General features: G+C 30.2%; 1 protein-coding gene across 1 annotated transcript in view; it reads right to left on the reverse strand.

Moving 5' to 3' along the window:
- The window catches only part of LOC111628264 (collagen alpha-2(IV) chain-like), a 128,727-nt gene that overhangs the window by 97,840 nt on the left and 13,251 nt on the right, over positions 1-17,636 (reverse strand). Inside the window, exon 3 of the mRNA XM_023372014.1 lies at positions 10,547-10,633. Coding sequence (XP_023227782.1) covers positions 10,547-10,633 — 87 coding nt within the window. The remainder of the gene's footprint in view (positions 1-10,546; positions 10,634-17,636) is intronic.

Raw genomic sequence — 17,636 nt, forward strand, 5'->3', positions numbered from 1 at the left:
TGAAAAATGAGTTTGTAAATAAAAGTATTGCTTTATAAATACAAACAATTTATATTTTAATTAATATTTCAAAATCAATAAAAATTTTTATATAACATATTTTTGATGTAACATTTTTATTGTTAGAACTAAATTTGAAGAGTCATTAACTAATGTATTGGTTACAAATTTAAAATGCTTTCAGATATATAGAGATATAATTATATGTTGTTAACTATATGTGTTTTTATTAATTAATATGATAATTACGTAAAGAGTTTTATTCAAGATGCTTTATTAATTAAAGTGATCTCTCTCTATATTATTATTCAATTCAATATTTATATGAAATTAGTATATTTGTAAATAATAATATCAATTTGAAGAGAGCTGTCAAAAATTATTTTATTGCTTGTTGTGTTTTCATCAATAATTATTCAAATCCAACTGAAAATATGTAGATAATTTTCACATTTTTTTCTAAAAATAAATTTTATGTAGAAATACTATATACAAATATACTAAATATATCTTAACATTCAACAGATGACTTCCAAAAGCATTCAGTCTTGTCACTTGCTGCTAAGGTCAAACAAGGATATTTTAAAATTACTTTTATTGTTAGAACTAAATGTAATTTATGAATCATACATCCAAAATAGACTGAATTTAGTGTTTAACATTAAAAGTAATAAGAATATTTTGTATGTGAATACTATATGATGTAAGAGTAACACAATTTATAAAGAAATAATATTGCATAACAACAATCATCATTTATTATTTTAGGGCAAGAAACAGACAAAATATTAGGGAAATATAGCTATAATTTTAGGAATTATTAGATCTGTTTTATATAGAAAACTGATAAAGAATATTTTTATCATAAGATATTTGTTCTAATGAACTTTAATATTATTTTTATTATATATGATAAAAATATTAAAGTCCATATATATATATAAACAATTCTGAAATAATATTATTCAATTTATTTAAATATTTTTAATTCATTATATTAAAATATTTAGTAATGTATAGTGTATAAACAATTTTTTTGATGTCTTATATATTACAAAATTAAAATTTATAAAATAAATATCTGAAGTAATTTTCTATAGCATGTTATGTTTAATAAAACTATTTCTCTTTGCTTAGTGAAAAGAATAAATTAAATAATAAACAAAAAAATAGTGATTCAAAATTCACTTTAATAATTTGATGAAAATAAGATAATTTCCTGATTTTGTCTTAAATTTCTTAAATATTTCTTAATCTTATATACAATAGTTTTTAAGAATAAACTTGTTTAAAAATGTTAAATTAGCCTTGCAGACATGAAAAACAGAAATGCTTATTAAGCAGATTCACTTATGGAGAAGAAGATAACAGTGCTCAGTCACGTTCTAAAAAACAGTGTATTTGAAAAAAAATATAGGTCAACATTTTTTTTCCAACAAGAGAAGAATACTAAACACAAAAATCATGTATAAATTGATTAGACACTTCAATTTACTACACAACTATATTACTTAAAAGAGCTTAATTTGAAATAAAATCTGGAGAGTTATTATATATTTTAAATGATTTATAAATTTAATAATCTTTATAATGATAACTTTTCTGTTTAACATATAGAACACACTTATTTTTATTATATATATTTAATAATAATAAATATCTATATCAAAATATGTATTTATACAAAAGATTATTTAGACAAAATATTAAAAGATTAGAATTACAAAAAATGCAATATTTTTATATTGCATTTTTTGCAATTTTAATCTTTATCTAATATTATCTAAGTATAAGTAATATTGACTATTGTTCTATTTCATTAAGAAATTGAAAACTTAATTTATTTCTATTTTCTTCAGATGTATTCATTACATTTTTGTCATAATTGTTTAGCAAAAGACAAACTTTATTCTACACTGATAGGTTTTAAATATAAATGTTACCCAGCTTGTTCTATTTGTTCTAGCTTCTCATTTTCTAGACAGCAACTAATATTTCTTTTTCTACAACCTAGTTTTACTACAAATTTACTTACATTCTCTACAGGCTAACTTAAAAGACAGAAAAATTAAATTTTGCATCTGAATAAAGATTTAGTAAAATGTAATATGTCAAAAATGTATGGAAATACAGTACATACAAAACAGCTTGAATAACAGATAGTGTGATATAAACTTTATACTATATGTTTCTGAATAAAAGATAAATTGCAGGTCACTGTTTCATTGCTTGCTGTTTCATTGTTTAAAACAGAAAATATGAGAGTCATACTGACCCCAGAAGTACTTTCAAATAAACTTTCCAGTTATATTTATGTTTCTGAATGAACATAAATTTTTTAATACCAGAAAACTGGAAAGTTTATTTGAAAATACTTCTGGGATCAGTATGACTCTCATATTTTCTATTTTAAACAACTTTTCTTAAATGATTTAAAAATGCATCATTTTACTTTACTATAAAATGATGCAGACAAATATTATAGTATTATATAAAGATATATTTAATATACTTTAAATACAATTCTAATTATTTAAAAATTATTATATAGATTGTTATAAACTACTAACTGCAGTAGCACATTGATTATGAGAAAAATCAATTAACAAAATTGTAGTAGTATTCTTAGAGAGTACTAATTTTTAGAAATTTCAAAGTTTTAATGTAATAAGAAATGTTGACAATCTGTAGGCCACTATTGAGCTATCTGTAATAAATAAAATCAACAATAGTGTTAGATTTTATTTATTACAGTACAAATAGAAAAGCATGATTAATGAGCTACAGATTCTAAGGCTTCACTCTGTCTATGCACAGATGAAAATATAGTAACTGCTGGTACAATATACTGGCTATCAATACTTTTTATGTTATCTGTTGGTATGACATACTGGCACATTCTAGCTGAAAAATAACCCTTTATATAGTTAATTAGCCCAGTTATAAAATGTTTTTGAATGTAATACAAAGCCAATGGCAATGTTAAAGTAGCACAAATCTAATATACTGTATAATAAAGAAAGTCTGTTTATGTTTGTTTTTTAATGTATTTGGACATGATTTGAGAAAATTAAATGAAATTTCTCAGAAACCATCCTTTCCTCCAAAAGGAGATCAAATCAATGACATTTTTCTTAAAAAAACTTCATTTTTTTGCCTGCAAAAGATTCCTACCTTTATATTTTTACTTATTAGAATAAGCTATGTGACTGTCACCTAGTTGCAGTAATTGCAGTAGTAAATTTCTGCATATTTTATTCTGCAGCCTATCAAATACAGTGGGTGATCGGTTAACGAACAGTTTGGATAGCGAACATGTTCACGAAAGATTTTTATGATTGGACAACGAACACTTTACTGAACAAACATAAAAAGAAGCGAAATAACAAATACCAATTGATTTTCCCTTGTCTTCGGGTAACAATTCAAAACCTTTCGGAGTGCGGGAGATGTCAACATCGATGCTCAACCTGATACCGATTGGATAGTATTCCTCTGAATTTTGAAACTCTCCCTTGTAATTCCAGCCTTTTGTTTATCTTTCTGACAAATAATTTTTTATAGTATTCGAGAGACTGTCGGACAGGCACTTGTTAAGTTTTGTATCAAGGTTTATTTACGACAGATGAAAGTTTAACCGTACCATCAGATATTTGTTAACGTTTTAATACCAAATTTCAAATTTCATCCGGGCCTTGCATTTAAATAATTTTTGTGGGCTAGTTGATTTCTGTTCTCTGAATTTTTGTAAATGCTTTTCTGAATTTTTTATTTAAAAAAGAAACTGATAATATTATGGAGCCCAAAAAGAGAAATGTCAAGAACTGCACTCACCATAGAAACTGAGTAAGAGATAATAGCCAAAGTAGAAGATTGGCACAAGATGTCTGATGTTGCTAGGCAGTATGGCTCGAACGGGTCTACAGTAGGCACAATCTTAGCTATGAAAGATATATCAAGAAATCTCGAGCTGCTAATGGAGTAATGAAAATCACATCTGAGAAATAAAGAGCATTTTAGAGCTCATAATGGAACCTGAAACTGATCTGACAACAGAAGAACTCCGAGAACTCTCAAATGAAGAATACCAAGAAACTCGGCGAGATGTGTTTTCTTTTGAAAGAGAAGACGATGAAAGAGGACCAGTGTCGACATCTGCTACTAAAGACGTTTTGAAGAAGTGGGAGGATGTCAGAACAATGATCATCCGAGTGGCATCCAAACCAGAATAAGGTTAACGGGGTTGGGGTTCTCTACAATTACAATACTATTAATTACTTCCAAAAAATCCTGAATAAAAGAGAAAAGCAATCGATATTGGACAGATTCTTTAACCCCACAAATGGAAAAAACATGACTAAAAAAAATGCAAGACTGCATATATATGTACTAGCTGTTACCCGCAGCTTTGCCTGTGAGAATTTTGCAATTTGATAGAAATAGCCCTCAGTTGAGCCCCAAATATATAAAATTACTTGCGTTACACATACCCCTTATTACTGAGAATCTTCTAATTCAATCGAACGTTTTCAATTTGATCAATTTTGTAGAATGTTTGCAATCATTCTATAATTGAACAAATATGTAGTAACAAATTCGAATTTAAAACGGTTCGAACATTTGATAAAAAATCATAAGAAACACGTAAATATTGTAAGTTTGGAAATTAAGTTATTACCACCAAAAACAAAAAATCGCATCTAAAATAGTAAAGTAGAAGCCGTTCTTCTGGTTAAGCCTTAATGCTCCCCCTCTTCCCCGCGGAAGAATTTCGAAAAATCCCTTCTTAGTGTGCGTTTTCATGACATACCCTAACTGTGTGCCAAATTTCACCTCTTTAGGTTTAACGGTTTGCTCTGGGCAATGATAAATCAGTCAATCACTCAGTCACTCAGTCAGTCAGGACAAATAATTTTATATATTTAATTTAAATAATGCATTCCATTATGGAATTGGAAGTGACTTAATGAAGATCCAATTTGCAATCAAAAACATTAGTTTATTAATATTAAATTTTAACTGGTGTTAGAAAAGGTTCTGTGTAATGTGCTGTTTATGAGAATTACCCAGTTATGTTGAATGCTAGGATGGTTAATTNTATTTAATTTTACTATTACATATAAATAAACGTAGTAAAAAAGTATATATTTTTTTTATTTTTCGGGATCTAGAACGAATTAATCAAATTCCCATAAAAACCGATGGTAAATCAATAATCGGTTAACGAACAATTCAAATAACGAACAAAGTCTTGGAACGGATTATGTTCATTGACCGATCACCCACTGTATATCAATCCATATTCTCCCCTACATAAAGCTATGGTATACCATTAAATATTTAATCACTTCAGGATGAAGATTGGTTGGCAACAAAGTTTCCTAAGCACCGTAGTGTGGATGCACCATCCTTAAAGGTGAAAAGGACATCCAAGAAAGGCACTCTCTTGGTCAAGTTACAAAGTATCCCAAACAGATTGTTGATGACATGTTCAACAAACTTCGAAACATCTAGTTTCTTACACTAAATTATCAATATGTCATCTATGTATCTAAGAAAAAGGTACCATCTTCGAGAGGTATGTTGGTAACACAGTTTCTTCCATTAAATGGAGGACAAGTTTACAAAGGTCACCAGAAAGAGGGCTTCCCATGGACACTTTTCAGTTCTGCAGGAAAATGTCACCCTCAAAACTAAAGAAAGATAAGTAGTATAATATGTGTGCTAACTCAAGAATCTGGTTGTGATAAGTCAATGTACTTTTGATGTGTAGAAAAAGGAAATCTCAGAGATGGCAAAAACAAAGTTATATTTTAATCCAGGGGTACCAAGAACCCATAATGTATTCCTCTCCTATAAGTTGCAAAATGTCCCATCTGAAAAGTTTTACAACTTGCAAATTCCTTAGATTCAGTAATGGTGTGTGTATACATGATCATGTTGTCCTTTAGAAACATCTGGACTGCTCTTTCTATCTTGATTTCAGGTGAACAATGTTTGTCAATTATTGACTGTATGTGTTCACCAGACTTATGTGTTTTAGCAAATGTAAACAATCTGGGCAAGACTGGCTTTAGTGAATTGAGTCACTTTGCTCTGAGGCTTTTCTGGTATGATTTTGGTGCCAATGTGCACTATGTGGAAAAAGTATATTCATGGAGTGCTTTCTTGTACATCTCTTTCATCACAATAACTAGGTTCTTAGACTTGTCAGCTTGACAAGGATGACATCAATGTTGCACAGCCACATCTTACTATTACTAATGTTTTTTCCACATTATCCTATCTCTAGCATTTATATTGTGTTGCCAGATCAGCAAGGCCACTTTTTGCTTGAAGAAATCCTGTTGTACAGTACATCACTGAGGTCATTGAGCAAATTTTCAATATCCAGAAGGAGTTCTCAGGTTTGCAGTGCAGCGTTGTATACATCAGGTCAAACGTAGAGACCTCTATGAGGCATGGAGATGTGGTTAACTTGTATCATAATATTATGCTATTATCAACAAGACAACACCAGTTTCTAAGTGTCAAGAAAACCATTTAAGTTTTCAATGAAATTTTTCTTTAACTCTAAACATTATTTGCTCATTTGTGGCGTAGTAAACACTAATATTGTGTTTTATTCCGAAGACACATGGCAAATTTTCCATCAAATTCCTTTATTAGTTGAGTTGAGTCAACTCAACTAATAAAGGAATTTGATGGAAAATTTGCCATGTGTCTTCGGAATAAAACACAATATTAGTGTTTACTACGCCACAAATATAAAACAGGACATGGTTTCAAAAAGAAAATCAAAAAATTATTTGCTCAGCTAAGTTACAATCCTTACATTAATGTATTTCAACAACTCAAATAGACACCCACAACTGCCATAAATAATTGGGCTATAATTTGGAAATATTAATTAAGAATTACAAATGAATATGATTGCCATCAGGATGTGTTGCCAGTTATGTTACCTGGACCTCCGGACCAATCTCCTCTTCCAGTTATATATATGAGGATAGGCTGAAAAGTAATGCACACATGCTTGTAGAGCATGAACAAAATGATTTTCAAAAGCACACCAGGTGGCATATGGAAGTAACATTCCCCCTCTATGCGTAGGTGCAGTTTGAGGTTGTTGTGTTCATTCAGTAAATTTTGAGAAATGGAAATATGGAGATGTGTTCTAGTGCTATGTCAACACGAGTTAAACAGCGTACTGTTATTGAATTTTTAATTGCTGAAAAAGTGACTCCTACTGAGATTCATCATCATTTAAAGGCTGTTTATGGTGATAATGCTGTTGATAGGTCTATTGTAAATCAATGGATAATAAAATTTTGTGGTTGCTAGCCTGAAAAAGCCATAATTGTTGATGAAACACGCAGCGGACGTCCAATCACTGCCACAGACAATTACAATTGCCCCTCATTGCAATGTTTAATTCTTCTCAGTACATACAGACTCTAAAACACCTCCAACGTTGAGTTTGTCATGTTAGAGGCAGCCTGGTGCCAATAATCTTGCAACATGACAACACTCGCGTGCAACTGGAGAGGCTTTGCGAAACCTTAAGTTTGAACCGATTCCACAACCTCCTTATTCCCCCGATCTTGCGCCTTACGATTTTTATTTTTTTCCTCTACTCAAGAGAGACCTCAATGGTGATTATTATACCTTGGACAATGAGGTGAAGGCAGCTGTCAAGTCCTGGATTCGAGAAAAGTCGGAAGAATTTTTCAGTGACAGAATGAAAAAACTTGTTACACGTTGGGAGAAATGTGTTAGCCTTAATGGTGACTATGTTGAAAAATAAATATATGATTTTGAAGCTTAAAAATTGTACTTTAACGTACTTTTTGCCCAATCTTGCTATTTGTTTTTATTCGTGTTCTACAAGCATGTGTGCATTACTTTTCAGCCTACCCATGTACTTTGTTGTGTGTGCTTATGAAACAACCTTATATCTTGAAAACAAAGTCATGGACCCCCATTTTTTATTGCATTTTTGGATTCCGCGTCACAAGTAATGGAAAACGGCAAAGTTTAATCAAAATCTATCAAACAGATTTTGAGAACGAACACAATTATGTAAATCTCATAGAAGAAGCTTCACTAACACTCTGCTTCAAATATATTTATTTTGTAACTTGTTTTTGAATATAATTCTTCAGTCTACAAGCTTCTTTATGTGCTTTTCCATATTGTTTAATATGTTTTTAATTTTTGTTGCAATTATTTCAGAAATTTAAAAGTTGAATTAAAAATGGCTCATCATATGAAACGAACAATATTTTGTGGCTGCATGTCATACTGTCTGCTTTTGTCCTTTTGTTCTTCTGATATTTTCCCATTCTTTGTTCTTTCCATCTTCAAAAACTTTCTAATCTTCTTAATTCTTTCTTGGAGGTGAAGGCCAGTTCCTAGAATTCACCAACATAATGTATACAAGGTTATCTGAGGGCATACAAAGCAAATGAAGGTCACTTTTGAACTGATGTTTAAAGAGAGAGGATAAGAAAAGGCGAGACAGTACAGTGTCCAGTGCCCAAGTAGATGGTGACACCATAACTTTGAATGGGAACTTTAAAATCCCCAGTCCAAAGTTAGTGTGTTAGAGTTGGTGTTTCAGCTTGACAAGTCTGAATGTGCGACTTGCTATTGAACCAAATATACGAAAACCCTCAAGAACTGAGAAAAGGAAAGATGAAAGTGAGAATTCTGTGTTTAAGAAGCTTCATGTGGTTCCTGACAGTAACTAGATGATGTTTGCACTACTTGGATATCCTTTCCTATCCTATCTGCCATCTTTGCTACTTCTTGTCCCTACCTTCTATTTCCTTTCTAAGTAAAAATTAGTATTAGGGATTAGTTGAGGAGAAATTTTTGTAATTATTATTTTCAGTTCTATTTTGTATGAATTCCAATAATTTTTGTAACTATTCTACCAACAACTGGATTTGGGTGACTGTTAATCAACACTCCTCTAGAGTTGGAATCCCTTTGTATCTGCACTTTTTTTATCACACATAATAAATTCATTTTTCCATCTACTTCACATGTGTCTTTTTTTCTGGGTATTTACCCTCGTCAGTCAGCAAAACCCTTTCTTAATTATTACAATTTATCATCTTTAATAATGTATTACAATCATACACATTCAATAAACTGACTTTTTCTTCACTGTTTGAATCTTATATTAATTTCAAAAATTCTATACCTTGCATATCAAATGAGTGAAACTGATTAAAACAATTTTTAAGTCACTTAGTCATAAAATAGCATTAATGACAAATGTATGATCAACTATATTGAATAAGAAAAATAATAATATAAAGCAAAAAAAATCAAATAACGTGGAATTGAGTTCTTACTTAAATATAAATATCTTCATTAGTTATAATGAAATAAATATTTAAATATAGCAAAACAACATTTTGTACATAATTGTTTCCTGTGAAAAATTTTATTGTACTTCTTACATTGTATGCAATATATTATCAAAAAACATTCAAAATTTATGTCAGAATGCTATTAATATAAATAAATCATCATGATCAAATTCAATTTTCAGAAATGAAAATAATCACAGTAGATTTAGAATAAAATGAAGTACAGTACATTTCATGCCAAAATAGTTACAGCATTAATTAAAAAGGACTTTTTATTTGAGAACACAAGTACAGTTGTCCCTCTATAGTCTGACGTTTTTTAATCTGACATGCTCAGTAGTCCGACGCACCTCCCGTCAAGGTACCCGTCCCCGTTACGTGTCTGCTTGCATAGAAGCATGTCGCGATGTGAATCTCCCCATCCAATTCTTACTCGATGACACACATTTCATGTGTTTTATGTGAGCAGTTCTGTTCGAACAGTTGGAGTAGAGAATATTGTAAGTTACTGCTAGCAAAACAATGCGAAATATGTAATTATTTTCGGTAATCCGGACACTTTTGGTAATCTGACACACCTTTGGTCCCATACCTGTCGGATTATCAAGGGACAACTGTACTTTTGATAGTTTACAACTATCCTTGTCAAGCTGAATTGATTGGAATCATATCAAACAAAATTTTTCATATTTTTATACAGAACAAGAATGCATGGACAATTTTGAAAATCTTCCAGCTGTGTGCCCATGGATTGTATGGAAAGTTTTTAAATAATGTAATTTGAAAATTAAAAATTACTAAAATTCTTTAAAAACAAAAACAAAAAAGCTAAAAGTAGAACCTTCTTGTTGATAAAAAAGGCATTAGATTTATCATATAAGCTGCTTGAAAAGTCCATAGGTTTGGAATGTTAAAGTACTTGCATTTTTGAATAAAAAGTTTTAATGCTATAAGACATTGAGAATTCATACCATAGAATTAGAATTAATACCTATAGTATTATTCATACTTTTTGTTTTTATTTATTTCTATTCTGAACTTATTATGATTCATGATACTGCAAGTATCATGAATCATAATAAGTTCAGAATAGGCTGACATATTTTATTAATAAAAAAGTTCTGTGCATTATTATTTCTGAAATTATAATATTGTATACTTACCCTTGATCCTTTTTCTCCAACACACTTGCATCCTGACGCACAGCTACCACATATTACAGAAGAATTTTGTGAACCATAATATTGTTGCTAAAATAAAAAATTAAATATTTTATGTTACACTAAGAAGCATAAATAAGTTTCATTTTTAATTTTAGTTTGACTCTAAAAATTATTTTTATTCTAATATAAAAAATGAAATTTTAAGAAAAAGATATAAAACATTTTATCAAAAATGAACTTAATTTCTAGAAAATTAAGTTCATATTTGACTTCAACCTTAATTTTTTCCAAATCATTTTGGACTTGTACAATTGTTGAAAAACAGAAATCCACTAAGAAACATGGCATGGTTTTCAACAGACTTTTTTATTGTAAAAAATAATTTTAAACTTAAATTTACCATAAAAAGTTATAAAAGAAATGATGTCATGATATTTGTGTCATTTAATCAAGTACATTATTTAGAAAACATAATGAATTTTTCAGATAAAGTAACCATGCATCACAGATTTTTTGGAATAATCTCTGAAACAATTTTTAATTTAAAAGCAAATAATATGTGCCACAAAGAATAATGAAGAGGATTGTTTTCTTGTATTGTTTTCATGCTAGCACTTTTGATAGCTTATAGCTATTGAAAGTGCTAGTGAGTATGTCTAAAATCTAAAAAGTCGCAATTTGTAATGCAACAACATTGAAGTGTTAATTACTTATTTTATTTGAACGTTGGCATAAAGTGTATTTTATGATCATCTTGTTTTTAAACATAATTTTATTAATTTATGACATAAAATAAAAAATAGAATATTAATCTGAAAAAATTGATGAAATAATGAATATAAAAATCTCCACGTTTAAACGCATTTAAAAAATGTCCTCCATAATAAAGCACACCATAAAACATTTCTAACAATAAATTACCTTACAATCAGACAGATCTACACATCAGGGGGCTTTGGAGCTTTAAATTTCTGAGGCTCCTTTAATTAAAAAATTTTCACATATACATATCAAAATCAGGCCCCAAATAGAGAAGAGTGGTCCTAATGAAATGGTTGATATAATTTAGAAATTGTTTTAGATGCATTTTCTTTAATTTTAAATTATTATATATATTAGGAGGTATATTACTAACAACTCCATATTAAAGGTACTGTACAAGTTTTATTATATATTTTCAGTCTTCTTATTGTCATTTGATATTTTTCAGATTCCTTGGAAAATATCAAATGGCATGCTATGAAGATCTTAAGGCATTGCATGTCTATAAATAAAATATAAACAGAATATTACATTTTTAACAAATTTAAGCTACAAAATATGTACTCTTGAACCCTGTGAGACTTACATATACATGATTATACACTTTTATGGAACCCCTTTTGGTTCTATTCAGGAAAGTACACAACTATACATAAATGTATGCTTTTAATGTTCTACTGCTATAAATTAAAAATAATTTTTTTTAAATTTTAGCTTTGTAGAGTTCCCTGGGTTCAGGTGCCTGAAGTTTAAGCTTCATTAGTTTCTATATAAATCTGCACGTCTACAATTTTCAAAAAATTTATAAATCAACTCACAAATTTCAAAAGTAAACAGATGCACAAACATTTTGACAAACAGATTTTAATAAAACAAACAAATAATGGCACACAAATTTAATGAAATAACGTACCTGTAAACAAAATAGTGTCACACTGTGCTAGTTCTGGCTAGCACAGTGTGACATTGTGTGGAATAATCATACATAGAATAGTAGGGCAATAACTGACAGAGGTGTTTATAGCTTAAAATATTGCCAAACATTAGTAGTTAGTAGCATTAATATAGCCTGATGTAATCCAGAAATTGTTTGGCTTTAATTTTGCCAACATTACTAGAAACAGCTGTCAGTGAAACCTAAAAATCTACAATTTTGACCTTGATCACATGCTTTGCTCTGCAGCAAAATTTACTTTTCCTGACTTAAGGTATTTTTTCAGTCAAAACATCCAACTGGAATTACTGATTAAGCCCATATATTTACACCTTTTAATTTCCAGAAATCTAGGCCAAAAACATTAGTTAAATTAAAACAATTTTGCCAGAAATTAAAAGGTGTTAAACATGTGGTACTTTTTCATAGATTTTTAGATAGATTAATTTAATTACTTTTTCATAGAATTTATTTTTAATTTATAGCAGTAGAACATTAAAACATAATTTCATTACAGTAGACTCCCCTATAATACGGTAGATACGTTCCGTTTTATATGAATTTGTGTTTTACGAGTCCTTAAATACATGAGCCAATCATAGCCCGGCACGTATGCAGTTTAGGACTACAGCTGTTTGAAAGGTTTTCTTCCATAAAATTAATTGATTCTAGACTAATTTGACTCAATATTTTCAAAACACGTATAATTTTTTGGGAATAATCCATATAAACTATGCTATAAACAAAAGATTGTAGGATTACTTACCAAGTGTGCACCGTTCGATGACGCCATTGCTTAAGCTTGTTTTCATCGTGGAGCAGCGCATTGAACAGCGGGCATGTGTTTTCTGATAAGTTATTTTTCTGCGAAAAATTCGCTGAACTTTGGAGACATCATTAATGTAAATATAATTTTTATGGCCGTTAAATAATAAATGGTTTTTAGTAGGTCCGCTGCTCGTTTAAACTCAATGGTTTGTGCAATATCTGCTATTGGTCTAGATTCGACCAATCCTGTTGCGGCATGAGTCAGCGATGACGTTTTACTGTATTATATGAGTCTCTTTTAGCGTGTTTATATGAATACGATCGCAATTTTTTTGCCATTATATACAAATCCTTATTATATGAACCCATTTTATAGGGGGGTCTACTATATTTGATTGCATCACAAATATATAATTTGCAATGCAATCAAATAATGAAATCATGTTTTCATTTATAAGAGAGTGAAATTTTCAATTGCAATTACAAATATATATGAATCAAAGCTAAAATCACATTATCAAACATAAATCAAAACTGCTAAATTATTTCAGATTGCATTAATGCTGATTGTAACTAAGATCAAAATTTATCATAAGCTGATATAAAGTTACCATAAAACTGCCACCATCATGTATAAATATTAATAATTAGAAATTAATTTTAAATTTAATTAAATAATTTAGAAAATCCTAATAATTCTAAATTTAGAAATTGATCTAGAATGAGATTCAAACTCATAACTCCCATAAACCAAACAAGCATGTTACCCATTACACCAAAATGACCAGACCTAACCTGCTACATGAGAAAACTGCTAATATAAAACAAGCTTGCACTCACAATAAAATAAATCATACATTCCTCTATTTTTTTTGTTCATAGCTATGCTGTAAAGAACATAATAACTTTTTTTTTTACTTTATAGAGCACTGTAGCCATTTTAATGATTGGTAAAATGGCTACAGTGCTTTAGAAATATAACAGTATAGAAATATTGGTTATCATGGCTGGATGACTGATGAGGCTAAGGCCTGTTTCTAAGGAAACCTGAATTTGAGTCTGGATCAGATCTTCAGAATTTTTCATAATGATCTAGTCTGGATGAATTCAATTTCAATATTCTCCAATCTCTCCACTTGTGTTTGTGTTTGAATATGTATATCAAAATGACAACAAATTGACCAGAATCACAGATAAAGGAGACAACTATATGCAAAAGCAATAGTGAAGATAAGACAAAATATTTACAAACATATTGTGCTGTATTTACAAAACAGGTGACCAGCAGATCTGACATAAAGATCTCAAACTCTTTAAACCAAATTTTAGTTAATTAAAATGAACAAAAATAGCCCAAAATAAGCTAGAAGTTTTATGCTAACTTTACATTTGTAATTACAAATACTCTGTTCTTTTCACCAAAGTTTTCAGTATATAACATAAAAGTAGATCATTTCACAAACAAACTGTCTATAAACTATATCTTTAGCAGATAATATATGCTTTACATCTGAAGGTTTTTTTTTTTCATTTTAGATTTTCAAATTTTCTAAATGTTTATTATTATTCAAATATGAAAACTTTTTTCTAAGTTACACACCTTTTGTTTATTTTGTTTCTTAGTGCTTCAGCTAATATTAAATAAAACGGTACTTATGGGTTAAGAGGACGCCAGTTCAGTGGGGACGCATGTTCTAACCTAACCTAACCTATTCTAATAAATTACCATAAATTATTACCAATCAAATTATTAGAATAGGTTAGGTTAGGTTAGAACGTGCGTCCCCACTATTTCCTTTTGTTTGCTGGAATCAAAGATGAGCCGCCATGACGGTATACATATCTGGACTTTAACCAGCAAATAGGCGATATCTATCATCCTAATTAATTTTTTTTCATTTTTACAACCTTATTAGTAAATTTTCTTCTTTTTAGATTTAAATTTACTAGTCTATTGTTATTTTGATATTTTCATTCAAAATCACGACTTTGATTGCTATTTCTGACTGGCATCCTCTTAACCCATAAGTACCAATAAAACATCAAAAATATCAAATCAAATGTATATTCTAAAATGAGTTAAGAGTGATAAATATTAATTTCCACAACAAGAAAAAAGAAAGAAGATAAACACAACAAGAAAGAAAACAAACTTAATCCACTCCAAATATGAGGTAAAAAAATATTGAAAATAATGATATAACTACTGAGCCTGAGGAACAGATTAGGTACAAAGTAACCTTGAAATGTACTTTGCATACATCATAAGTCAAGTCACTCTCCTTGCTTGGTTATTTTATAGTTGTGTTGTGTTTCTACCTGCACAAACATCGTGCATCACATTAGTTATGGCAAAAACATGAACAACTAATTTGCATTAAATTTTGCCAAAAACTTGGTAATCCATGCAAAAAACCTACAAGTTGAAAAAAGTCTATAGGGTAGATTATATGAGTCAGGCATAAGTTTACAAGTGATATAAATATTTTAAGGATGATTGTGAAAGTGTTGAAAGTGATGAATAGTCAGGGAGGCCCATAATGAACAAATGTGAAAAAACATTGAATGTACTGTATATGTGCAGCTGTGCAGGAAATTTGTTTATCACTTGTCATGAATTATTTGAAAACTTATGCATAGATTTCAGATCAGTGCAATCCACTCTTTTGGATGATTTGGAGACAAGATGTGTCTCAGAGAAATTTGTGCCAAAATTGCTGACAGCTGACTAGAAAAAACAGGTCTAAAATGATGAAAGCTTTTGAAGAGTATTTGATTAATTGTGTGCTTATGAATATGGCCCTGAAACTAACTTGTAAGACCTAATGAAAGACACCAAGCTCTATGGGACTCAAAACAGCAAGACAAAGCACAGCAATGTGAAAATGATGTTGACAGTATTTTGACCATAAGGGATGCATCACAAATATGTTCCAGCAAGGCAGACAATCAACAAAGAGTATTATATTAAAGTTTCATTGGAATGCAATTCATTCCTAAAGGTCAGCATTACACAGGAGTGGTGAGTGGAAAGTGGCAACTCCACTACAACAATGCACTTGTCCGTGTATCATAACATGTTCAACAGTTACTTGCTAAACAGAGCATTCCACAGATTGGCAACCATCCTATTCCCCAGACTTACTATGACTTTTTTACCTCAAACAAAAGAAAATTTGTGACTTCTAACCTATTCTGCAAATAAAAAAGGAAACTAATGAATGATATTTGTCCATTGACCCATGCAAATTTGTCATATGTTGATCAGGAAATTTGAAAACTCCATTCCTTGTTTTCAAAGCCAAGTTAGCCCCAAGTGCAACCAGCATCATCTTGTGGGAGTGCTGATGCAACATTAAATCATAGAGTTTGAAGCTCCTTGCATAATGTATGATGCTATAGCTTGTGCACCCCTTTTTCATAGTCTGCAAGTACTGCTGCCTACTGTTGTAGACAGCAGTATCTACAATAAAATTAAAATATAAAAAAATGAAAAAAAATATGGTATCTAAATATGGAAGCAATGGAATATTAATATTTGATATACAAGGGTGGATTTTTTCAACCTCAGATGGTCCATAAAACAAAGAAAAGTGTAAATAACAAAATGAATTTATTACCAAAAGTTAGGTACAAACATGGTTACTTTTTGACATAATCACTGTGTGAAGATTGAGGTATGTGGACAAGCTTTTTCATCCCCTCTTCATAGAATGTTGCCACCAGTAAATGGAGATGGCCTTAATGATGATGTTTTGAAGATCATCATTAGACTCAATCTCTGCCCTCCTAGACATGTTTTCAGTTCAGGAAAGAATTGGAAGTCTTCACACATTAAAAAGATCCAAGCTGGGTGGAAGTCTTCACCACCTTTAAACATCCAGCATATAGCCCCAATTTGGCACCAAGTGACTTCTACCTCCTAGGAGGGCAGAGGTTCAAGACTAATGATGATCTTCAAAGCAATGTTAGGGCCCATCTCAAGTCATTGGCTGCAACATTTTAGGAAGAGGGGATGGAAAAGATCATCCACAGATATGACAAATGCCTCAATCTTCATGGTGATTATGTTGAAAAATAACCATGTTTGTACCTAACTTTTGGCAATAAATTCATTTTGTTACTTACTCTTGTTTTCTATGGACCATCAGAGGTTAAAAAAAACAGCCTACTTATATTATATTTATATATACTATACAGTAGACCCCCCTATAAAACGGGTTCATATAATATGGATTTGTATATAACGGCAAAAAAATTGCGATCATATTCATATAAACATGCTAAAAGAAACTTGTATGATATGGTAAAATGTCATCACCGACTCATGCCGCGACAGGATTAGTCGAATCTAGACCAATAGCGGATATTGCACAAACCATTGAGTTTAAACGAGCAGCAGACCTACTAAAAACCATTTATTAATATTATTTAACAGCCATAAAAATTATATTTATATTAGTGATGTCTCCAAAGTTCAGCGAATTTTTTGCAGAAAAATAATTTATCAGGAAACACATGACCGCCATTCAATGCGCTGCTCCGCGATGAAAACAAGCTTAAGCAATGGTGTTGTCAAATGGTGCACACTTGGTAAGTAATCCTACAATTTTTTGTTTATAGCAT

This window comes from Centruroides sculpturatus, unplaced genomic scaffold, assembly GCF_000671375.1.
Source record: "Centruroides sculpturatus isolate CEXI.00-Female unplaced genomic scaffold, Cexi_2.0 scaffold414, whole genome shotgun sequence".
NCBI lineage: Eukaryota > Metazoa > Arthropoda > Arachnida > Scorpiones > Buthidae > Centruroides > Centruroides sculpturatus.